The 26506-nt window shown below is 47.8% G+C and overlaps 1 protein-coding gene across 1 annotated transcript; it reads right to left on the reverse strand.

The window, feature by feature from the left end:
• Positions 1-390: 390 nt before the first annotated feature.
• Positions 391-24681, reverse strand: LOC123085952 (ATP-dependent Clp protease proteolytic subunit 6, chloroplastic). Its single transcript, XM_044507655.1, has 8 exons — positions 24442-24681; positions 17877-17946; positions 17519-17723; positions 17308-17373; positions 1617-1757; positions 1072-1125; positions 861-953; positions 391-771 (listed from the first exon to the last, which is right to left on the reverse strand). Exons 1-8 carry the CDS (start codon positions 24596-24598, stop codon positions 724-726), a joined length of 834 nt encoding a protein of 277 aa, XP_044363590.1. The 5' UTR covers positions 24599-24681; the 3' UTR covers positions 391-723.
• Positions 24682-26506: the final 1825 nt, after the last annotated feature.

Consider the following 26506-nt stretch of genomic DNA (forward strand, 5'->3'; position numbering starts at 1 on the left):
GGCGAGGAAGCATACACCGACGGAGAGGTGGGTGTGGGCACCGCCAAAATTTGGGAGACAGAAGCAACAACGCAGCGATGGTGGCCTGGGCAAAGAAATCGTGCCCTTTATATAGGCACAACCGCGATTTAGCGGTGGGCAGCAGGGAAGAAATCGAGCCCTCGAGAGAACTGGACACGCGGTAGGCAGCAGGCGGCAGAGAAGATGGTACGCATGGCATGTACAAAGTAAACACAACAGCCTAGAAGGCCGATCAAAGCAGCAACAGTCAAAGCGGTGGAGGAGAGAAACGTGCAAAATATTATAAGCATTAAAGAAAGCTATGCAGAGAATTAACCCAGTCACATGCGTCAAATTGACAAGAACCGTAAGAAAAAGTCAAAAAATCCAGAAAATTCAAACCCTTACAGGCCTAGTATTTTGGTTATAAGTTTCATATAGTTCCATATAATATATGCCTAGCATGCAATCGCGTCATTAGCTTACAATGTGAGATTAGGATTGTCAACATTGTCATGATGATTTACTTATGAATTAAATTAATCAGAAAATCAATAATATCTCCAACACAAAATCACCCGCAGCCCAAGCCAAACTCCTAAGAGGCAAATGACACCCCCTTCTTCTCATCCCTAGTGACTAAACATAGGTCGGTCCCAACTGAAAGGGCAACGAAACATGATGAATGTATCTGACTTAGAGCTCCAATTTGCAGCCGTTTGCTTAGCATTCCGTTTCCAGCAATGCGTCGACTAGTCCGAAGTCCATGGCCTATGTGAACGAAACATAAGGTCACCACAGGTTACTGCTCTGCTTCTCTTGTGCTAAAGGAGAGGAGAGGACATGAAGCGAGAGGTTACCTCGGACGACGACATGAAACGATCCCTCTCTGTCCACTGTCGCACTATATCGATGGGTTGCCCCGTGAAAGCAGCAAACATTTTGTCAACTTTCTGCGTGCACAAGGTTTCAGGACCTTTAATCACAGCTTAGGAAAAAAAAACAGTAGCCCCTCAAGCATCTGAGCAAAAGCATGCTTAAGGAGACTTATGTTGGTAAAAAAAAACTTACATCTCGAGCATAAATGGTTTCCCCAACCTGTCTCCTCACCTCCTCCGTATTACCCTGCAGGTGATCTGATCGTTAGCATCACAGCAAGCTTCAACGATGGCTATTACTATGTCCTTTCCATATTAAGTAAAGCTCAAACGGATACATTTAGATACATCCGTATGAGCGTAATGTATCCGTATGAGCGTCAATTAATATGGGACGGAGGGAATATCAAATTAGTCACACAACATTAAAGAAAAACATCCTGCTACACGATTCATATACCAAACAGCATCGTAATGCGATAATTTTCGACAACGCCTGGCTCAGTTTAGCCGGCTTCCTTGACACTATCCAGTCGGAAGCTAGGCAATGGGCAAGGACAAGGACACAAGAGGGTCATGCAGCATTGCTACCAGCTGAGGCAGGCACCGTTTAGTTCCATCCTGCTGTAATTCTGGGCGCTGCCAATCTTTGGGCTTTGTACAAACTCTTTCTTATCAATGCATCAGAGACGCAAGGCTTTTGCTAGAAAAAATCATATACAAAACCAACAATCATACCTCCGATCCACCTTGAGGCTGATGAATCATTACTCTGGCATTAGGCATCGCATAGCGCATCCCCTTCTCACCACCAGCAAGAATGATCGCTGCTTGACTAGCAACAACACCAAAGCACACTGTCCCAACTTTCGGTGTGATCTGCTTGTGTTAACTCAAAGATATATTTCAGGCATTGGCACAGAGCATCAAAAGACAACAAGTCTCTGGGTCTATTTGTAAGGATATGTTATTACAGATGTAAGTTGTGAATGGCAAATCCAAAAGATGACATTACAGGCAAGAACTGCAGCTAATTTACATGACTCGCTACAATTCATTCAGAAATATATGTCAACTAAAACATGAATTTTCATAATAAAGTCATTGAAAGCTAAAACATGAATTTTCATAATAAAGTCAATTTCATGTCAACGAAATATATGTTGTTTATATCAGCACTTAGGTTTGGGATGCAGTATAAGAGTGTTAAGCAATACTAAACCAGCTATAGGATGCTGTACTGGCAAGATAATATATAATTTTACATTTAGACAGTGGAAAGCTAATTTTAGCATGTAGCATTTGATCATCTTTGTATTATCAAAGCAATAGAAAACTGAGCGGTGGAGATTTATCAATCCAAAAATATAGATGTGAGACCAAAGCCATGTGAGATGCTATATTTTTATTGGAGCGTATAGATGTGAGATCTAAGCCATCTTTTCTTCCATGACTGAAATTTCAAGAGACTGGTGGCTCCATTGCCAAGGGACACGCGCATCACATATACTAAGATAAATTTTATCCTCTATGCGTGTCTACTTTCTTGGATGGTATACTACTTGACCCTTCCCCCTCGCGCATGTATAGGTTTGAGCTGAGCTTCACGCATATCGAGGAGGAGTGCAAGCACAAGGAACCAACAAGCTTCACGCATATCGAGGAGTGCAAGCACAAGGAAGCAACACCACCATCCAAAGGACTGATCGGCCACCATGCCAGACTGTCCAGACTATAGCCGAACAGAACAGCCCCCCCCTCTCGCGCATGTATAGGTTTGAGCTGAGCTTCACACATATCGAGGAGGAGTGCAAGCACAAGGAACCAACAAGCTTCCGCATATCGAGGAGTGCAAGCACAAGGAAGCAACACCACCATCCAAAGGACTGATCGGCCACCATGCCAGACTGTCCAGACTATAGCCGAACAGAACAGCCCCCTCCCCCTTATTGTCCGGTTGTTTGTCCAGGATCAGCACTGAGGGCACCCCGGAGCAAAATGACGAAGCCGGACTGTCAGATCAGCTGCAGCCCGACCCCGCACCAGCCACGAAGACACACATGCATCAGGCATCGGACTGTCTGGCCCCTGCCTGCGAGCAGATCTGGCCCGTGTTAACTTGTATCTCTCGCACCCACCTAACCCTTCGTCCCTAGACTATATATATCCCTTCCCCTCATCCTTTCTAGGGTTTGCAAAGCATTTAGATTAAACTTGAGAGAGTTATGCTCATCCACCCCTCCATTGGAGATGAAGACCGAAGGGAGAAGAACCTTGCATGGTTGTGAAGACCTCCTAAGGGAGAAGAATCCCTTTGGATTAGCAAGACCTCCACATCCTTTGGACTAGGGAAGATCTATCTATCTCTCAAGACCCATCTCTCCTAGAGATTTGGATGAACTACCTAGTTACTTTCTACCTTTGTTGTTGTTTGGATCTATGCATATCTTGAGTGTCCCTCTTGTGTGTTTTCCCTAGTGTTCTTCCTCAAATCCACCTCCAATTCGTGAAGATTGGGCCAAACCCTAGGCTTTGACCTACATCATTTGGTACCGTGAACAAGGTTGCCACAGTTTGGAGCCCCTCCCCCTCATCTTTCTAGCCTGATTTTGTTTTGTTCTTGCCTAATTCGAAAATCCCCACACAGAAAATAGCCTCGCCTGATTTTGACTTTTTGAGTGATTTGTTGTTTCTACTGAGTTTTTGTTCAAATTGATCCACAACCCAGTGTTTTCCAAGTGTTTCTAGCCCCCTTTGCATTCCCTGGCCCCGATTTTTCTTTTTCCCCATCCAATTTCGACTTAGGAGTCTCGCTTTTCCACCCGCAAAATCAAGTTCCACAGCCCCAAATTCGCGTTCTGGGTCTCCCGGACTATCCGGCCCATGCCGGACAAAGGGGCCGGGCGGAAGGTCAGAGAATGGTTTCGTCCGAGCCTTAAACCGGACTGGCCGGGATCCAAGCCGGACTGTTCGACCTCCCCAAAGACTGTTGCGGGTTCTTCACCATTTTGGCCATAACTTTTGATTCCGGACTCCAATTTTGGTGTTCTTGGGCTCGTTTTGAAGCAAACGATGTGGCCTTGATAATCATATAGGTTTCCACATCATTTGATTTGGACCAATTCTTCGCAAATTGGCATCTTCGCCTAGGCCATCAACCACCACGACTCAAAGACGTGCATCTTCACCGGTTTCGCCCTTGGGGGTCCTCGCCAGGGGTCCTCGCCAAGCACAACGTGTACCTCTCCATCAACTACATCAACCACCAAGCTCGCCAACGACAACGATTCATCCATCCTTTTGACCCCGACACTGGAAGCTAGGCTGGTCACTCCGATTTTTTCAAGGTAAAGGTGTCGATGAGGTATACTATTCCGTCACACAAATTTTGCCTTCCCTGCCATTACCCTTGTGAGCCATTCTATTCTTTGCAATTACCTTTGACCTATTGAGACTAGCTATCCGAGTGTTGCTAGGCCTCATGAAATTTAGCATCTTAATGATTATTTATGCATCATATCGTGCATATACTTACTCCGTGCATCATCTTGTGATACTTGTCTTGTATATTTGGTCAAGGCTCAAAAGGGAAGTGGTGAAACAAAGAAAAGGTTCAAAAAAAAAGAGGGATACAAAAAGGAGGACTCACAAAAGAGTTTATAAGCAAAAGAGTTGAGCAATAAAGATACTTGTGCCAAGGATACACTTGTCCAGTAGGATTGGTGCCAAGTTCTCGAATCTTGCCGTATCGCACTCCTTGAGTTTGTGTAACACGAGCTTAGTCTTTGTTAGGACAATTTTGTATGCTCATTTTCTTGGTTGCACAAGCCCCATATCTTTGCATGAGTTTCCTTCTGTCTCTATGTCCATCCTTTTGTGAACACTTGCATAGCATTTTGAGTTCATTGTGGTTTGTTTCCAACTTTTACATCTCTTGAACTTCAAATTGCAAGAATCATGCCACTAATCCCTGCCAAGCTCCACTATAAGCCATTTGTGTAGGTGTGAGGTTGGACAAGGTTCATTACCAAGTGCACTCATTTCATATTGTCAATTGCGAGGCTGCTTGATCCTTCACCAACAACAGAAAGAGGTAATGCATTGTTCATTCCCTTCTCTTCTCACACCTAGCTCGAATGTTAATATGGATAGGGAAGGCACATCACCTTCGGTCTATGCCAACAAGGACCACTTCGATGCCAAGTGGGACTACATCGAGGCCAAGATGGGCGCACAAATTGAGCTTATCAAAAATATGCCCAACAAACGCAAGTCGCCATCATCTTCAAGATCATCTTCTCAACGACGCTCAGGTGCAGAGCTTCGAGCTACCATCTTCTTAAAGATCAGACCGGCATTGGCACCATCACCGACAAGAGGAAGCTACGACGCCAACATCAAGGCGACGAACTACAAGCAAGGGTGACCACTCCATCTTCAGATGCACCTCAAGTGAGACGGCCGAGCATGGGATATTCCATTCGGTCATGGAGGCGGATGATGATGAACCTAGTCATATGGCCTTCCTCCTTGGCGAAGGTGACGAGATGGTTGAGCATGAGATTTTCCCTTCAACGATGGTGGCGTATGGTGATGAGCTGAGAGACATTTGCACCCATATTGAGAGTGAGAGAACTCACCACTAGCCCCATATTTGATGAGATGCACCAATTCTCGTGTGAGGAAAGCCACAACCACCACTTGGGTGACTCTACCATATGCGAGTTTGAGTGTGTCCACCTTAAGGGAGTGAGTGAACCACCACACATGAGTGGGGGTGGTTGACAGGTCTTGTGAGGCCATTTCCAACTCTAACAACTTAACCTCTACTTCGCTTGTGTCTTCTTATTTGGTGCAAGATCCCATATATGATGAAGCACCAACCATCGACAACTTCGTCCCTCCTATGGATACGACGATGGCCATGGTGGAAGAAGATGCACCCCCCACGTGGTTCCATCAAGATGATGTAGATGGCTAGAAGATGGTCCTTTCCACCACACCTACACCACATGGGTGGACCTACGGAGGTAATAATAGAGGTGATGGTGATGCTCTTGCTCCACTAGTGGACATTGATTACATCTCCCTATTGTCATGCCTCATGCTAGTTTGACTCCCTCATGTGATGACTTATTACTCATTTATGATCAGTACGATGATGTTCATGTGGAGTCTATTAGTTGTGATGTTGCATAGGATATCTTGTGAGAATTCTTTAGATCACATATGCTATGGGTGAGATTTCCAAATTCACACATTTGCAATCTCATCGTAGTAACTATCCATATCCCATTAAATTCAATCCTTTGGCAAGTATGGCATAGATGACAAATTCATGGTTCGTGGCATTTGCATAAGTTGTAATAATATTGCAATGCATCCTTTACATAATTTGAGAAATTCTTTGCATATGCCTTGCCATGACATTTTAGCATGGAATTTGCAGATAACTACACATGTCTTGCATTCAATACATTGCATACTTGCCATCCTCATGATTTTGTTTGCGAGCATGGTAGCACTATAAACCATTCATGCGAAACCACATTTTCCATGCAAACCAATAATAATGCTATGGCCATGCATTGCTTTACATGTTCAATTTCTCCGTGTTTTGCTTCAAGTACTTGTATTGCAAGCAACCATGCCTATACTATTGCTAGCAACCCATAGTTTTCTCATACATGATGGAGAACTTGATACATCTTTTGTGTTGCATGATTCCAATAATTGTGTGCACCATATGCATCCCAACAACAAATGCTATACATATACATCATACTTTTGCTCCACTTCAGGTCTCCATTATGTTGTGCCCCACAACCATCCTTTCATGATGGATGATACTTTCTTGTATCATGCATCTAATTTCTTTACGGATTGCATATCTTTTGCTAACTCCCACAAGCACATACAAATCATGATGGATGATGTGTACATACAGCACGCGCACACATTGTTTCCTTTTCAATATTGTGTAGGTGTCCACACTCATCAACCTCGCAAGCACACGAGTTGACAAAAATAGCTCCTAAGAGCAAGCAAGGTGTGCGCTACCATGGAGCTCCTCCACCATTCCTCTTCGCGACGAGACTTCACGACCTTATTCTACATGGCACTCACATGGTTATGGGTTACTGTTCATTTTCACAATTTGTGCCCATCTTGCCATAACCATTCCTATTACAATTACATGCATTTGTGACCCATGCTTTGCATTATACATGACCCATCCTTCTATTCATTGTATTTGTATTTGCAAGCTTGGTGGAGATATCCATTGCTATTGTCATGTTCCATTTTTGATACATGCCTATAGTGATACTTGTGTTGAGAGAGCCATGATTATGCATCGTTCCTTCCATAGGACTTCTACCCAACACATTGATGTTTGCCCCATGATTGTGTCGCATATGCATTGTATGTTGCATCACACATGGTTAATACTTGCTCTTTTCATGGGGTTGATGACAACTATTTTGATGCTTTGCACATGATTGGTATTGCATATTGTCATAAGTCTCCCTTTGTTGCACCTCCCATGTTGAATATTTGCTAATTGTTATTGTTGAATGCAACGATGTTCTTATGCTTGAACATGAGACTGCCCCTATAGCTTTCTCGCATATGGTTTGAGATTTTCACGTATTCCATGTGACTCATGTTTTCTTTCCTTCTTTGCACAATATGCATGATGATCATTGTTGCTATGTCAAAAGCCATGCATACACCATTCATGCATTGACTATATTTTGTGTTAATGGTTATGTGCAAGAGAAGAGACACATCATGATAGATGATGTGTTTATCTACCATGCACATACGTTCTTTGTTTTGTTTTGTTTTGTTCATGTGTAGGTAATATCGACTACTCGCCTACTCCTACACACCATGAGTTGACCATCCGAGCTCTTGAGAGCAAGCCAAGTACACTTTCCACCGACGCGCTGCTATAACACATTTGCTTGTCCCTTGACATTGTGAAGTACGCACAAGGACAAGCTTTCAAGGTGATCTGTTTCTCTTTTGAGAATCCCTAACCTTGAGCATGGAAATTTTGGATCACACCACACTGTTGCATGCATCATGTCGCCCAGTTGTTTTTTCCGGCTAATTACTTGCGCACATGATTGTGATATTGATTTGACGCATCATTGCCACTTTTTCATGACTCTTGATGAATATACCTTGTGTGTTGTATCAAACTTGTTGATTCCGAGCTAACAATAATAATGGAAAGGGCTGAGCCCACGCCTGTCTCCCGGGTCGCTCTTGACTACTCCACCCGCAAACGGGACACTCGTCCCTCTCCTAGCTCCACATCTCCCATCCACTACTCTGCCTCTTTAGGAAAGTCTACGGCAACGCTACTTCTCCCCACCACCCCTCCCACATCGACGCCCCCCTGTTGTGCTCGGTCGCCACCGAATAAACAGGACGCGCCTTCGCGCTCCACCCGCGGCCGCCAACCATGGTGGTCACTGTCGTGGCGTGGCATGTTGGGCTGCCTCCTGCTCGTCCTTGGTGGCTGAGGCACCGGCCCAACCCCAACATGAACCTCGACGTCGACCTTCACCACCACTCCACCCCCATGACATCTGCGGCTACTAGGTGCCCCGATGTCGCCCCCTGCTCTGTGCGCCCCCGCGCGCTGCATGGCTTGCTGGACCTCGACCTTCCACCCCCATGTGGTACGAGACCAACCCCCGCCTACATCTTCTCCGCTTTCAACATGCCCCTGGTAAGCCAGCTCCCTCGGCAAGGGTGGTCAGGCTCTATGCTCACAACGACATGCCGCTCGTCTGCCTGGTTCTTGCTGGATCCACAAAAGGTTCCCTGCAGCCCATGTGCAACATGCTTTGGTGCGCCCCGTCCGGCCTCCACGGCTCAACCTTCAGTTGTGTGATGTCGGATGCGAGGTCTTCCGGTCGCTTATGGGGTGTGTTCCGTTGCCTCGGCTAGTTGTGGCTCTATCCGGCTCTGGGAGAAATCCTTGCGCTGCTTCAGTGCTCGCAACAATGATGCCTTTGGGCGCTCCGTTTCTTCTTGGAGTTGTTGTGAAAGGGGTTCATGATTATCCCACTGCTTATCTAAGGCGTAGCTCCGTAGCTGGGATTCCCTTCACTCCACTCTTTGGGTTCCTCTACTTTGCCTCCGATCGTTGTGCCTCCTGCTCCCCTCATGTTGATGTCTCCTCCTCGGCAACCCGAATAATCTCCTCTTCTCACCATGTGAGCTGCTTGCAACACTCTGTCCGGCTTCTGCTTGGATCCTTTGTTCTCGCCAACTTGTGGTTGTGTGTCCTCCACCATGGTCTATAGCCGGCCTTAGTTGAGATATTTTCTTCTGAGGCCTCTTTGTGAGCTTGTCACTCTCCGTCAGTTCTCACCAGCTAACAATATCTTCCAGTGGTGAACTGGCATTCTCTCTATGCATCCTTGCTCAGCTAGCGTCTTTCCCTCTGTCATTATCACCTCGCCACAGGCAAGACCACCCTAATCTTTGGTGTTGGATGGCTAGGGACCGGCGATGGTGCAACCCCCTGGTGGTGGAACCATGCATTATCCTACGTCACTGGTTTCGATGTTGCTAATGCTCGTGTACTCTCAAGGCGACCTCTGAGTTTGCCTCCTTGTTGTCTTGCTAGGGCCGGCCTTGTAGATGGTTATGCATAACATGTGTTGCTCCACCCAACTACCTATTTCTTTAGGTTGTTCGCCTTGGCTTTGTGTTGTAACTATGTACCGGGTTTCTTGTGTTTTCCTGCTTCGGCGTTTTTGCCCCTTGGGTTGTATGATTTTTCGATCTGGTTTCCCTCATAAACAGGATCAAGGTTTTCGATCCGGTCTTCATCATAAACCGGATGATGGTTTTCGACCTGGTTTCCCTCATAAACTGGCTCATTTTCTTTGAATAGAGGTCAATATTCAGGTGGGGATTCCTCCTCCCCCTCCCCCACCCCGGTGACATGTTCAAAAAAAGAACTTATTGATTACATGCCTTTACAATATGTTTTGCAACAATGTCCTTACCTCACATATGCCATGCACTCTTGATTGTTACATTTCTCACTTTGTTGCCCCACACACATTGAACAATTGTTCTTTCTATTGTCTTAAATGTAGCATTACTTTAACCACAACCTTTGCACACTATGATGATTGTCTTGCACTTTGGATTGCCTATTGCACGTCATACTCTCATGCACTTGAGGACACATGTGTTTAGGCATCCCCTTAGGAACTTTGTCGTTCTTTACTTTGACGACACATTCCTATATCACAAACCTTTTGATGATTTCACGTACATGCATACATTTGATGGGATGACCACTACCTCACATTTGCATGTTTGTGATCATAGAGTTCTACTGCTTCTAGTCCATGAATATGATGTCTTTGGTTGTGCTCACTTCCTACACTTATATGCCATGAAGCATTTCCTTGTCGCATCTTATGCTAAGCACAATACTGACACTTGTTGGGTGAATCGCCACATGAATAATAGATAGTGTTCATGCGAAAACCTTTGTGTTTCCAAGTGTTCGTTCCGTTTGCTCATTTTAAAGGAATCGCAAGGCGATGCCATCATGAGACATCTTGCCCGCGAAAAGACATACACTATACTGACTGACAAGTGTTCCGGGAACCTTCCTAAGGTGAATTCCTTCCTATCGAGCCATCTTGATATGAACTTTATGAATAGACTACACTTTCATTGTTCTTTCCTTGTTGCTTGCATGATACACATCTCATGGATGGGCGAGCGACAATGAAGAGTGGCCATATAGAACGTCAAGATGATGAGTATATGGCGATCGACAAGTTCTACTCTTGTGACGACTTCAATCTATCTCTTTCCCATGGTGATGTAGATTTCGATCCAAAGTCAGATCTTTCCCGAGGGTATGGGAACCCCCTGACCGTTCGCTTAGGCTAAAACTCCTCCGGCAAGGCCCAACTTCGGTTTTAAAATTTGCCAACATAATAATACTAATAATATTAAATTGACACATAGGGAGTTAGCGCTACCCGATGATTCTTAATTCAACATAACACAAGGGGGCAGTGCTGATAGTGATGGTCCAAACTAGAGCCACTTGCGGCGCCACCTGGGGCAACTCAGGTTTTTGGCTGTCGTACGTAGTGTTCATCTGTCGTGTCCTGAGAACGAGATACGCGGCTCCTATCAAGATCGTCGACACGTCGGGAGGTCTTCCTGGTTTAGTTTTACCTTTAACGAGAGGAAGGTCCACCGGAATTCCTTATCGTAAGCATCGTGTTCTTCATGGTGTGAGGATGTTCCATCGGATGCGCGTGGTAATTTATAATGGACCACTTGGAGCACCCCTGCAGGGTTAAATCTTTTCGAGAGCTATGTCCGCGGTTATGTGGCGACTTGGAAATTTATAATATCCGGTTGTAGAGAACTTGATACTAAACTTCAAATAAAATACACCAACCGCGTGCGTAACCGTGATCCTCTCTTTTCAAGGGAGTTCGGGAAGAGAACACGGTGGGGTTATGTTTAACTCGTAAGTAGTTCAGGATCACTTATTGATCATTACTAGTTTGCGACCGTTATGTGTAGTTTACTCTTCTTACTCTTGTACTCGTAAGTTAGCCACCATACAACGCTTAGTGCTTGCTGCAACCTAACCACTTATCCATTCCATACCCATTAAGCTTTGCTAGTCTTGATACCCATGGTAATGGGATTGCTGAGTCCTCGTGGCTCACAGATTACTACAACAGCAATTGCAGGTACAGGTAATGCGATGATCTGACGTGAGAGCGATGCTTGCTTGTTTTGGAGTTCTTCTACTTCTTTTTCTTCGATCGAGGGATAGGTTCCTGGTCGGCAGTCTAGGCTAGCAGGGTGGATGTCGTTTGTGTTTTTCGTTTGATTTCATCCGTAGTCGGATGTTGCACTTCTGTATGATGTTTGATGTATTCATGTGGCTATTGTATGCCTTTGTATGTATCCCCAACTATTATGTACATGGTACGATGTAATGATATCCGCCTTGCAAAGCGTCTTCAATATGCACTTCTATCCTTGGTGGGACCTCCGAGTACCTCGAGGATAGGGTCGTATATTGGGCGTGGCAGAGGGGGAGACAGGTGCAGAGCACCCAAGGGTCATCACCATGGCTTTGGCTCCATTGCCAAGGGACACGTGCATCACATATACTAAGGTGAATTCCGTCCTTTATGTGTCTCCTTGGTTTCTTCTTGGATGGTATACTACTTGACCCTTCCCCCTCCTGCATGTATAAGTTTGAGCTCAGCTTCACACATATCGAGAAGTGCAAGCCCAAGGGAACAACAACACCATCCCCGAGGGAAGCATGGAAGAGGAAGAAGAAGAACTAGTGGCCGGACTATCCGGCCATCATGTCCGACTATCCGGCCTATAGCCGGATAAAACAACCACTTGACTTATTGTCCAGCTGTTTGTCGAGGATTAGCGTCGAAGGCACCCGAAAGCAAAATGGCAAAGCCGGACTGTCCGGACACCACCCCAAATTGCCCTGCCTCTGGAGATCAGTAGCAGCCTGACCCCGCACCAGCCACGAAGACACGCATCCATCAGGCGCCGGACTGTCCGGCCGCTATCCCAGAAGCAGCTCCACTCCCGACGCAACTTCTACACCATGGACTTGCAAACGCAATCAATGCTGGATCGCCTCCCAAGCTTCCTTGGTTATCCTCTTGACAGCCAGGGCGTGGATCATCTCCTGCGGCACGGCTCTCAGGACGGCCTCAAGCGCCATGCAATCTTCCTGGTGGTCTACGTTGCCGAATTCGACGGTGTCCCATAGACCATGACCTCCATCTTCACTCAAGAGGCTCCAATCCTCATAGTTGCTCTGACCCGGCCTGATTTGGCCAGTATTTTTTCGAGAAAACGCAAATGGCCTTTGTGTTTCATTGCATTAGAAAGATAGGGAATTTACATCCTCCTAGGAGGCAGAGTTACACAGCCACCAAGAGACCAGTGGACATCCCTGATGGCAGAACGACCCTGAGCCCTTGAGCCCTGGCCTTTGCCCAACATCTGGTCTCGTCCTTGATCCTGTCGACAAGCTCATTGAGCGATGGGTTTACATGGTCAAAAACGCACGCGTTCCTATGCTTCCAGATCATCCATCCCAGGATTTGGCCAATGTTGCCTTGTATAACCCACCTACCCGTCCATCCCTATACTATATATATCCATTCCCCTCATCCTTTCTAGGGTTAGCAAAGTGAGCAGCTCCCACTCCCGACGCAACTTCTACACCATGGACTTGCAGACGCGATCAATGTCGAATCGCCTCCCAAGCTTCGTTGGTTGTCCTCTTAACAGCCAGGGCGTGGATCATCTCCTATGGCACGGCTCTCAGGACGGCCTCAAGCGCCATGCGATCTTCCTGGTGGTCTACGTCGCCGAATTTGACGGTGTCCCATAGACCACGACCTCCATCTTCACTCAAGAGGCTCCAATCCTCATAGTTGCTCTGAGTCAGCTGCGGGAACACCGCACCGCCGACTTCCATCACCACGCGCTGGACGACCACCACTGGACCATCATGGCGACGACGGCGCCTTGGCTACGCGGAAGGGGAACGTCGAAGATGGACGTGCCACTATGGGCAGTGACCGGTGTGGCCATCCACTGAAGCTGACACAGTCTTGGATCAACACCTTACTCTGATGCCAAATGTTAGAAACAGGTTAAAGTAGAGAAGCAGAGAGGAGCTAGGGCTGAACACAGGATAGTTTGATTTCTTGAAGCTATTTTTTGTATTATTGCCTTGAGGCATATATATAGTACAGGGCAAGTCGGTTGCTAAGTCTAAACCGACCATGCAACTCTAGCAGCTGCTAGTACAAGCAAAAAAGCAAATTGACTACTAGTTGTCTAGGTGCATACTGTTAGAATAAATCCGAGACGCTCCGTCGATCTACCGAGGACCAAGCAATCACACAAGCACAACACCGAGATTTGTTAACGAGGTTCACCATCATGGCTACATCCCTGGGGCTTGACTACAGGCGCTCCTCCCCATGACACCCTAAAATACCGCACCCCAGCCGCCCGGGCGCCAGCACACGACGCCGGCTCCCCCCGCGTGCCCGTGCTATTATGTTGGCATAGGTTACATCATGTGTCTACCCCCAATATATATGAGAGGCCTAGGATACAAGTGTCCTATTAGGACACAACTCCTACCCTGTCTACACACAGTCCAAAACCAAGTCCAACTGTAACCTACCTTGTACAATAATATTCAACACAACTCTAACAAACTCCACCTTGGCGAATATTCTTCACCACCTTGAATTCATGTGTGTGTCGAACCTCCATATACATTGGACTTGAAATACGCCATGAGCATCGCTGCTACTCTCATACTCCATGTGACTCCACCTGCAACTGTAGTCCTTTCTCATCTTCTTCACAGTCAACACTCAAGCAAAATTAAGTTCCTCATTACTCTACTTTGTGCTCCCAATCTTCCGGAGAATTTGTTCAACGCCATCACACACCGACCACTATTTGCGTGAAAATGAACAACTCACATATTGGACGCCACATATAAGAGTTACTTGAACTCAACGTCACCGCTCTTTCTTGACTGCTTGTCTGAAACTTGAAGGAATTTCACCGTCGCCCTGTGTCACCCTAAGTCAAATTCGCAGTTGTCTCACCCTTCTTCCGGATAGTCTCTAGCATGTCCCACAGCTATAGCACTCCGCCTCCTTCTATATTTGCCATCCGCACTTTGCATGTGCACTGAACACCATAGATTATACGGACATGTACTCTCTCAACTTTTGACAATTTCAGACTCTCCGCCACTTTCTCAGATTCTCCATGGTCAACTCATGTCAATCAACTAGCACCGATAGACCCAGTCACCAACTTGAATCTGGTACTCATCAACACTGCTTCAGCACCCCTGCACAGTTTGTCTGACCACATGTATGGCCCCCGGTGCCTTGGCCTGTTGCTGTGTTCCGTGCTTACCGCACGCCTCGCCGCTATCACCGCGTCGAGCCTCTACTGTCCTGGCTGAGTCTCCAGGGTCGCATACCCACAACACTCAACCCCTACTACAGAGAACCACCGATCATCACCGACCGATGCAAGAGTATCACGTCTCCACCAGACCACTGGTACCCAGCCCGATCCACGGGTCTCTCGCTATCCCGCTGAATTAGTCTTCGACTCTCCATGCATTTACGTCGTAGCCCCTCCATCAGCACAGAGTGAAGTCGTCCATCAGACTCCAGCTCCACCTTCAACATGACTCCATGGTGGTTGTACATGCCACCCCCGCGCCCTGTCGACTTCAAGCTCTCATGTGTACATTGCCTTGAATCAACTTTGCGCCATAGTCTTGCCGAAGCCGCACAAGCCCTCAGGCCTGCACCACGTGTTTCCACGCCCCAGAAGTCGGTCACCATCAGCATCACGCCCCTATGTCGTCGTCGCCGAAATCACCACTGTCTTCTTGTTTGACCAACATCCATGTCAATCCATCAGGCAATCCAGTCCGACCCAGTCGAAATTATCCGACTGCAATCATGCTTCACCCTGCGTCGTGTCCGCCCCGCATATCTCGGTGCATTGCTTGACGCCATGTGTATGCACGATCCCTGCCGACATACTCAAGACTCCTCCGAACCTTATACACATGTCGCTATCCTCGCCACACACTCCACACACTCTCACGCTACCATCCTCGTACACTACCATGTACAAAGAGATAAAGCCAAACTCCACTACATAAGTTTTGCCGTGTGCACTTCACCATGAAGATCAATGGAAAACTCCACAACTTCACCACGTGCTCCTGTAGGCTGTAGTTCAATTAGCTTATCCTATCTTTTCCTCCGATGGATAGCACCAGTCTTTTGCGTAGCCCCTTTTTTTCACAACAAATCTCGTGTGTGTCCTACGTCTCTTCGGCTCAGCGCAGCCCCCGCGTGCCCGTGCTATTATGTTGGCATAGGTTACATCGTGTGTCTACCCCCGATATATATGAGAGGCCTAGGACACAAGTGTCCTATTAGGACACAACTCTTACCCTGTCTATACACAATCCAAAACCAAGTCCAACTGTAACCTACCTTGTACAATAATATTCGACACAACTCTTAACACATACACTGTCTTACAAGGAAATGCAGCTACAGCTAAGTAACACAAGGATTACAGCTAAAATGTTGAGCAACCTACAGGAAGTGACTAGGTGGAGTGCCACATCGACAGTTAAATGCCAACCAACCCCACTAGAATGGTCAAAAATGCTATGATTAGCAACATTCTTATTTTCGGGTTCTTAATCAGGTACATTTGTGTCAAAATTAATTCTTAAGCTAGGTATTGGTTTTGACGTGCACATAGTGTCAAAAGTGGAATGTATTCTTTAGCAACAAATTTAAGATTACCAAAGAACCCAATTACACTAAAACTTCATTTTTGTTACATCTTACTTATAGTTTTACATGTCTACCGTGAGCATTCAAATCAGCACAAGCAAAAAAAACATTAGTATCAGATATGTGAACTGAAGATTATTTCACAAATCTAGCCACATAAACATGCGTCGCTCTGTTAGTTTTGTGGGAAATAGGAAAGTCTAACAATAGACATTGACCACACATAATGCGAGTCCCTGTCTGGAGTACATCGGTTTTCCTGTTTTACGGATAAGTTCACACTTCATCATTTTACAACATTATTTTTCCGACTATCCCATGAAACATCCAATGACACCACCAGCATTACAAATCTAAGGGCCTGAGACGCAGCAAAAGAAAATTCTCATTATATGTCGTAAAAAGATGCTAAGCGAAGTAGAAGAAGGCAAAAGAAGCAATGGTGAAGCTCCATGTGTGATCTATGTACAAGACATAAGTACTTGGCCTAGCCAGCCCAAAAAACAGTTTCTAAGGCTAAACCAGATTTGGGAAATGAGGCATGTGGCAAGCAGAACCGTACCAAAGCCTACTTGGAGCCGCCCAGCACAGGAATTGCTCAGGTTTATGTACCAATTTAATATTACATCTCTTGTAAACAACACCATGGACACAAGAGCGGCTTTTGCATAACATTATTATTTCCTTTTAATACTACGAGTAAGCTCACTGGCTCGTTTTATATGTAAGCTCACTGGCCAAGGAGGTCTATACACGACAGACTCAAAATTGTTTGGTGCTGTGTGTGCAATGATTCTAGTGCCAACAACATAAATCTTAATCAAATGGAAGCATTATTGTGCCGGGTGAACAAGAAACAAAATATATATAATGGAACTAGAAATATTAAGAATGTGGCATGAATTATAGTGGTGAATTACAATGATTATAGATAATGTACCCATGACATGCAATCATAAATTGCTAAGCTGGAGAGATTATAGATAACGTACCCAAGACATGCAATCATAAATTGCTAAGATAGAATAGAGACTTCCGCCAGGGCAGTTAAGATATATCTGATATAGAAGAAGAACACATTGAGTAATTCAACAAATCGAGGGGCCAGATACACACGCGCACGCGCGCACACACACACACAATAAGGCAAATGTTACGTTATAAAATTAATTTTGAACCTCCAATAAAAAAATGTACACTAACCAGAATATCACCCTCTTCATCTATAGCAGAAAGTGTGACAAGCTGTGATATCACACGTTGTGCCACTTGCGAGTTAACGTATTGACCAATGAAGATTATACGGTTTCCTAGCAGTACGGTTGCCAGATCCAGAGGGCCACCAGGAGTCATGATAGCAGGCATTAAAGGTGGATTTTCATTCTCTGATGCCACGATTGTATTTTTCCTATAGAATAGATAATCATTTACAGTTATGGGTGCATTTGAGTCCACAAACTATTGACTGGAAAAGGAAATAATCAGGCTTCTTATACACAACCTATATTAAAAATAGACAAGGATAAGAAGATAGCAACCATGGTAGCTTCAAATGTATCACCTCAGATAAGATTGACCGTGTATCCTCTCATCCAACCATGCAGAAACACCTGATGTTAAAACTTGCAGTCCTATATGTACAATTTGAGTGAGACAGAAACTCGATATGTTGGCAATAATACCATGAAGAGAAAAAACATGGACTGCAGAAAAATTGTGGAAAAGAATATGCAGCACAATATATTCTCCGTTCTTACGGTTTGGGTTACAGGATGGCGAGAGGGATGGCAGGAGACGATATCAGGAGCTACGGTTATAGCAAAGGGATAACTAGGGAGACAGTCACCACCATGCTCTGGCATGGCTTGTCCCCTAGCATTGTGCCAGCTTGCGCAAGGCTATGAGTACAGCATGTTCTGGCTCCTCAAATAAGAAATTGTTAGAGACTGGATGAGGGAATCGATCTACTGTTGCTCTCCGAAGTAGTAGCTAGTACAAATCGATTACAGGAGCATCGCTCTCGAATGGAGAATGAACAGGGGAAGAACTAGGGTTGGGGAAGAGGAAAGTAGGTAGCCGCCGGTTCGTCCTGATCCACTGGATGGTGTGCTCTTCGTGTGTCTCCCCTGAAGTAGTCGTGCTCGCGGGCTCAGTTGTTCCATTCAGGCCCGTGGGTGCGCGGGCTGGGCCGCTTGACTCGTGTGGGCCGTTGGGCAGCTGTAGAGTTGTTGTGGTCGCTGCCCAGTGGGTCCCTCTCGTCAGGGGCGCTAACATCCCCCTCTCCTTGAGATGAGGCTTGTCCCCAAGCCTCTGCATGCGGGAAGCACGCCATGAGGCTGGCCTTATCCTCCCAGGTGGTGCCCAAGGTTGCAGAATTGGACCATTGCACCCTGACTTGTTCTTGCATACCCCCGTTCTTTTTGCGCCAGCGTGTTTGCACTACTGCCATTGGTACAGCAAGATCATCAGAGCAATGAGGCAATTGTGGTTCGACCGACATACCAGGGAGTAGGGCGCGGCGAAGCAGCGAAACGTGGAAAACTGGGTGCACCGTGGCTTCTGGTGGTAGTTGCAGTTTATACGCTACTTCATTGATCTTGTCGATGATGAGGAATGGTCCAAAGAATTTGTAGGCTAATTTGTGGTTCGCCCGCGGTGCCACTAAGGATTGGATGTATGGTTGTAGCTTGAGGAACACTTTCTCACCCACTTGGAATTCTCGAAAAGATCTTTTCTTGTCTGCTTGGTCTTTCATGAGTTGTCGCGCCCTGTTCAGATGTTGCTGCAGCAGGTCTTGAACTGTTGCTCGTTCGTCCAGCCATGATTGCAGCGCTGGCACAGAGCAAACACTATCCGCGGAGATCCCCAGTTGTGCAGGCTCGTACCCGAACAGTGCCTTGAATGGAGTCATGCCTATAGCAGAATGGTGTGCGTTGTTGTACCAGAATTGAGCGAGTGGGATCCAGAAACTCCATCTCCTTGGACAAGCTTGAGTGAAACAGCGAAGAAATGTCTCGACGCACTGATTGACACGTTCCGTTTGGCCGTCAGTCTGCGGATGATTGGCTGTGCTCAGTCTGAGTTCGCCTGCTCCACGGAATAACTCCTGCCAGAAATGGCTAGTGAAGACTGGGTCTCTGTCAGAGACGATTGCTTTGGGTAAACCATGCGTCCGGTAGATCTGGTTCATGTATAGTTGTGCCACTGAAGCTGACGTGTATGGATGAGCCAGAGGGAGGAAATAAGCAAATTTGGTTCATTTGTCGACGAGCACCAACAAACAGTTGAACTTGCTGGACTGGGGAAGGCCATCCATGAAATCCATGGAAATCATATCCCATGGTTGTTGTGGAACTGGTAGAGGCAGTAACAGACCCTGGTGATGCGGCACGGTCTGGCTTAGCTTGCTGACACACCTGGCAACAGCGGACGTACTGCAGGATTTGAAGTTTCATCTTAGGCCAGGCAAAGAGACGTCTGATGCGACGGTAGGTGACGGGAAACCCTGAATGGCCGCCGATGGGGCTGTCGTGAAACACTGATATGATTCTCTGCTGTATATGAGTGCTCCCCCCCAGCCAAATCCTGCCTCGGAAGTAGATTATCCCTTGCCGAAGGGTGAATCTGCCTTTTGGGTCTTCCCTGATGGCAAGTTGGGACAGCAGACGCGAAGCTTGATCGTTGTTGTGGTAGCTGTTGGTGACATCCTCGAGCCAGGCCGGGTTGCATGACGTGGTGGAGAAAAGTGTGTCGCTTGGCTTGGCACGAGATAGCGCGTCTGCACCAGCATTCTCAATCCCTTTCTTGTACCGGATGCGGTATCGCAGGCCGAGCAGTTTAGTGAACGCCTTCTGCTGCCAAGGGGTTGTCAGACGTTGCTCCAAGTGAATCAAGCTCTTCTGATCGGTCAGGATGTCAAATTCAGCGTGTTGCGGGTACGGACGCCACTGATCCATGGCTACGACTATAGCCAAGTATTCCTTCTCATACGTGGACAACCCCTGATAGCGTGGGCTGAGTGCTTTACTCATAAAAGCGATCGGGTGCCCCTACTGCTGTAAGATCGCCCCGATGCCGTGGTCACTCACATCAGCCTCGATTGTAAAGGCTTGTTTGAAATTAGGGAGAGCCAACACGGGAGCAGAAATCAGCTGCTGTTTGAGGACTTGAAATGCTGTTTCAGTTGTGGAGGTCCAGAGAAAAGGAGTCCCCTTCTTGAGCAGGTTGCAGGTTGAACAGAGGACGTGCGATCACACCAAAGTTTCTGACGAACCTTCGATAGTAGCCTGCAAGCCCCAGGAAGCTGCGAACCTCTTTGACGTTTGTCGGAGCTGTCCAGTTGTTGACTGCTGCAATTTTGGAGGGGTCGGTAGCGACGCCTTCTGAGTTGATGACATGCCCCAGGTAGGAAATCTGCTGCTGACCGAAGGCACACTTGCTGAGCTTAGCCTTCCAACAGTCTGCGGAGGAGAGTAAGCACCTGCCTCAGATGATCGACCGACGTGCTCTTGGAGTGTTGCGCTGAAGACGAGAATATCATCGAAGAACAACAGAACACAGACACGGTTGACAGGCTTGAGAGTGGTGGTGACTGCTCCAATAAAAGTGGTCGGCGCACCTGCGAGGCCAAACGAGACCACTCTGAATTCAAAATGGCCCTGGTGCGTCTGGAAGGCTGTCTTGTATTCCTCTCCGGGAGCCAAGCGAATTTGACGATAGCCTGCGCGAAGGTCAAGTTTGGAGAACCAAGCTGCACCGTGAAGTTCATCCAGGAGTTCCTCAATGACAGGTACCGGAAACTTGGCGATCACTGTGAGAGCGTTGAGCTGACGGTAGTCGATACATAGTCGCCATGTTCCGTCTTTCTTCTTGACTAAAATGACTGGTGAGGAGAATGGGCTCGTGCTTCTCTGTATCACACCTGATCGCAGCAGCTCTTCGACTTGTTTCTCTATCTCTGTCTTGTGCTCTGGCTTGTGTCTGTAAGGTCTAATGTTGACTAGTTGTGCTCTAGGGGTGAGCGGTATTTTGTGATCACAAGCACGCCGCGGGGGAAGGCCTTTTGGTTCAGAGAAAACATCCGCAAAATCATCGACCACTTTCTGAATGCAGTCCGGAACAGGTGCAGTTGACTCCTGGTCTGGTGCAATCATACATAGGTGTATGATATGCGAGACAGCCCCGTTGCTGCAGAGGCTCTGTAATTGGATGCTGTTGATGGTTTCACAGACAACCGAAGCTGCATCATGTCCATTCAGCCGGATCGGTCCTGCTAGGGTGATTGTCTCGATGAAACGGGCGCGCCAATCAACGGTCATGGGACTGTGTTCCTCCAGCCAGTCCATCCCTAGGATGGCATCGTAGGTACCGAGAGGAAGCACCTTCAGATCCGTGAAAAACTCATGCCCTTGAGCGTACCACGCACAGTGTGGAATGTAGGTTGAGCAGACCATTTCGCCACCATCCGCGACACGAACACGGCCTGGTTTGGCCATTGCTTGGACCCCGACGAGAGTTGTGGCCAGTTGCTCGTCGATGAAAGAGTTGGAGCTGCCTGAGTCGATGAGGAGGAGTACCTCGCGCCCTTGTATCCAGGCACGCAACTGAAACGCCTTGGCCGAGACGCCCCCAGTCACGGCAGATAAAGAGATTGCCATGACCGTGTCATTCGGGCCTTCGTCTTGTGGGATCTTGGTGTCGATGAAGTTGTCGAGGCCGATCATGTCGAGGAGCTCCTCGACGACATGCAGTTGGACTGAGGTGGGGCACACGTGATTATGCCCCCACCTCTCACCGCACTTGAAGCAGAGGCCGCGGGCGCCTCGATAGTCCCGCAGCGCTTTGATCTTGGACGAGTCCGCGCGCGCGGCGTCAGTTCCACGCCGATCGGTGGCGATCGTAGGGGTCGGATGGCGCACCGGAGGTGGGGGCAGTGGCAATGGCACTGCTGCCCTTGGAGACGCATATGGTGGTCGTGGTGGGTGTCCCCGCGCTCCATCCGCCACCTCCTCCTGTAGTTGCGCGAGCGCGCACGCCGTGTCCAGGTCAGGTGGTCGCTGCACCATGACGACCGCCCTGATGTCCGTCCAAAGGCCCTCGACAAAACGCGTGAGAAAATAGTAAGGATGAATTGATTCAGAGTATGAATTCAAGTGGTTGATGATAGACTCAAATCTCTCAATATAATCTGCCACGGTAGTGGTTTGGCGAACTCAATAAAACTGCCGAATGAGAGTTTGGTGACGATCTCGGCCGAACCGCGTGCACAGCAGTGCGGTGAACGAGTCCCAATCGAACTCGCCCAGACGGCGCTGGATGGACTGCAGCCACATTGCCGCTGGCCTCAAAAAGTTCAGAGATGCCATAGGAACCCAAAACGAAGGCACAATCCCAAACATGGAAAAATACTGCTCACAAAGGGTTTTCCATATATTAGGATTTCCGCCCGAGAACTGCGGAAAGGAAATAGAGGGGTGTGCCTGGCCAAGGCCGGTGAGCATTTGACTGGCATGCGAAAACGGAGACAGCAGAACTGGGGAGATGGGAATCGTGGCTGTACCGTTAGCCGAGAGCGGCGGCGGCGGCGTGAGGGACGCCGCCGATGGCCCCCGTTTGATCTGTAATTCGCCGTGGCCATCGGGCCCTTGAGGATGGATCCCCTCTCAGTGCTCTCATGCACCAGATCCGTGCCGGAGCGAGCTGGTGGCGGCGCGTGTGCACGTTGCAGTGCTGTGACCGCGTCGCCCAGATCCACCACTCGGCGCTCGAGATCGGGACGCCATGATAGAAGGTCGTCGATCTTCGTCGCCGTGGACTACTGAGCCTTGGTCAGCCCGTCGATGGCGGCCTCAATCTTGTTTTCGAAGCGAGTGAGGAAGGCGGAGACGCTCGGATCCATGGCTTCACGCGCGTGCCGCAACCCTCTTGTCTCGATGAGGTTTGCCAGAACGGGGTGGAGGTGTGTGGTGGCTGGATCTCTGATACCAGATGTTAGAATCGATCTACTGTTGCTCTCCGGAGTAGTAGCTAGTACAAATCGATTACAGGAGCATCGCTCTCGAATGGAGAATGAACATGGGAAGAACTAGGATTGGGGAAGAGGAAAGTAGGTAGCCGCCGGTTCGTCCTGATCCACTGGATGGTGTGCTCTTCGTGCGTCTCCCCTGAAGTAGTCGTGCTCGCGGGCTCAGTTGATCCATTCAGGCCCGTGGGTGCGCGGGCTGGGCCGCTTGACTCGTGTGGGCCGCTGGGCAGCTGTAGAGTTGTTGTGGTTGCTGCCCAGTGGGTCCCTCTCGTCAGGGGCGCTAACAGAAATGAACAAATCTGAGGCCTAGATCCAATCACTTTCGACCGGTCTTTCTCCAGATTACCCGAACACTGGTCTGCATCAGCCAACTAAAGTCAGCTTCAGCAACCTAGCCCACTCAAGTTGGTTGCTTGCCAGCTTATACCGTTTTAGTGCAGAGGTTGCAAACCCAGCACCAAAATGAACGACAACTTCAATATTCCCACGTTAGTCATCAGTTATCACATTAAAGACAGACTTCCTCTTCAAACCATCTTGATTTGTGCTAATACAATGCAGTGTCTAACATATGCTTAATGCAGAAAAATCTGAAAGTTTTGTTCGACCTGAAACAGGGCCAAAAACCAACTTCAAAATTAGATCAGATTGATGAGACATTCACTACTGCTACGGAAGATATAGCTTTTGCTACATATGCTTTCATCCACGCTTGATGCATTCTGAAATGTTAGGCACAGACAATATGTGCATACCTGTTCAACAGAAAATACAAACGATTGCACAGTGTATACAGCTGGATTACACAAGTTGATCATCAATTTATGGTATGCAATGTGTGGCTTATAAGAAGTAAACATCCTGGAATCACATAAGCGTGTCACCAGTGTACTGTCTCACACTGGACAACAATCAGAAGACGTTCTAATCATTAGACCACAATCTCCGACACCTTACTAAACCCGCATCAAATCAGATTATCCATTTCCAAACAGTGGTCGCCTACACAACTCAATATTTCGTTGCTCCACTCAATTCATAGAAGAGAAAAGTAATTCTACATAACCAAAAAAACAAAACAAAAATACAGAAAGACGCTCACCTCGGAGGCGCGGAGATGCACTGCTTCCATTCCGCCTAAACAAAGGAGAGCAGGCAAAGGACGAACTGAAAACGAGCAGTTGGTGATTACACGAGCGGGAGAGACGTGGGGCGGTAGAGTGAGAGGCGCGGACGGCGAGGGCCGTGGAGATGGCCATGGGCGCCACTCGAGGCTGAGGCGGGAGGTGCCTAAGCGTGGTAGCGAACAGACGACTGACGAGGGTGAGATGAGGTTAGGGCATCTCCAATTCATTTTTCTAGGGAGATGCTCTGCGCCGGTTCCCAACCGGTCGCATCGCCACCGTCCGATGCGTGTTTTCCAGCCATCAGATCAGCCCCCGCTTCTTCCTCACTGTTTCACTTTCGGAATCTCTGCCTACTATACTATAATAATACTAATACTAATACTAATACTAATTACTAATTACTAATACTAATACTATTAATTACTATTTTTTTACGAATATTAGCAAATATGCCCGTGCGTTGCAACATGAGAAGAGAAAAGTTAACGTGTGGATGATGAAGACAGCGGCACGGGAAATAATTTCTACCTTAACTCATTCCCCATCCCTGTGATTCGGTCGCCGCTGAGTTGGAGGTCTGCTCTTCTCGCCGGTTAGCACCAAGATTGCGTATTTGGTTGTTGTTCGTTTGTCGTTTTTCTGTATGACGGCCGTGCAAAATTTGTCTTCCTCCAGATCCCTCTCGATGGGGGCTCTCCTTTTTGTTACCTTCTTCGTCGCCGGCGAGGAAGGTGTGGTGGTGCATCCTTTCGGCCTCTTCTCTGGTACGCTAGCCCGATTGGGCCGTTGCTTGAAGACTTCCCTCCGTAAAAGGTCCGACTGCGGATTTCAGAGTCATGCCGGCAGCGGCGCCGGACCTTCAACTCGCGGTGGAGTGGCCGGTTGGTGGGTTTCTCGAGGACATGGATGTAATTTCCTTATTTGTGGGGGTCCTTTCTATCACTAAGCTTAATAAAAGTAGGAAAACAATTTACGGGTGACACATCGACTGATTGCTAGAAGAAACCAGGCGCATCGCTGACGCTCGTGCATCCGAGGCGGCGTCCCCATGCCGTGGTGCTGGAGCCCCTCTCCGGTGGGTGGCTGGTAGCTGTGACGAAGGAGGATGCGGGGCGTATGCTCTCCTGGCGGGCGGTCTGCGCGTGGGAGGCGGGTCTGGCGCGGCACTGATCAGGGCCGTCCTCGGCGGTGCCATGGTTGGGGCATGGATTAGTGGTCGAGGCTCTCAGGGCTCCCAGATCCGGAGTGGTCGTGTCCAGCCTCACCTTCGGCAGCGCCTTGCTGCGGGGCTTCGCGTGGGCGAATGCGGCTCGGCTTGATGTTGTTGGTGCTGGCGTGCGTGCAGCTGCCGATGGCGAAAGGAGGTTGCCCGAGCTCAGCTCAATCAATGGCCTGCTCGTGTCACTGTTCTTCAGGCGGGCCGCTATCAATTTTTTCCCGTATCCCCGGCTCTCTCTGCTTCTTTATGATTTATTTATTAGCTCCAACGACAAATGTTCTGCGCACCCATCATGGCTGCATCAACTTTTTCGGAATCTTCAGATCGGCTACCTTTCTAGGTAGGCTGGTCACCCCATGTTGTTTTTTCTTTGGATTCATGCGCCTCTGCTCGTTTTCTCGCTTCAGCATTTTTTCGATTAATGATGCATATACATGCAGTAGGCATCTTTCTTCAGTTCTCTTGGCTAAAGATGAATCACATCTCACCGCTTTGTTGATTCTTGCAACTCCAAAAGCATATAAGTTGCTAGAATTTGATGTAAAGGGGTAGGATGGGACTATTAATTTGAATCTGAAAGTTTAGCACAGACATAATCAAACTCTATTTGCTTCTCCGTAAGGAAGGGGGAAGAAGGGCAGCCCAGAGGGCAGGCCGTGAGGTCCAACTTTTATAGAGGCCCGTAACAAAAAAATTGGCCCATTACTTACTAAGCTGCAAACCACGTACGGGCGGAGACGGAAGCTAAGAGCATGCTTGGATACGTTTTAGTCCCATGACTAAAAGTAGTGGGACTAAAACTTGCTAGTCTCATCCATGCT

The sequence above is a fragment of the Triticum aestivum genome, chromosome 4A (genome assembly GCF_018294505.1).
Source record: "Triticum aestivum cultivar Chinese Spring chromosome 4A, IWGSC CS RefSeq v2.1, whole genome shotgun sequence".
NCBI lineage: Eukaryota > Viridiplantae > Streptophyta > Magnoliopsida > Poales > Poaceae > Triticum > Triticum aestivum.

Coding starts and splice junctions, on each gene's coding strand:
- LOC123085952 (XM_044507655.1), bottom strand. CDS start 24,598: ATGGCCATCTCCACGGCCCTCGCCGTCCGCGCCTCTCACTCTACCGCC. Junction 1,758..17,307: donor TTTATGATTGCATGTCTTGG/GTACGTTATCTA, acceptor TAACACAAGCAG/ATCACACCGAAAGTTGGGAC. Junction 954..1,071: donor AAACCATTTATGCTCGAGAT/GTAAGTTTTTTT, acceptor TTGTGCACGCAG/AAAGTTGACAAAATGTTTGC.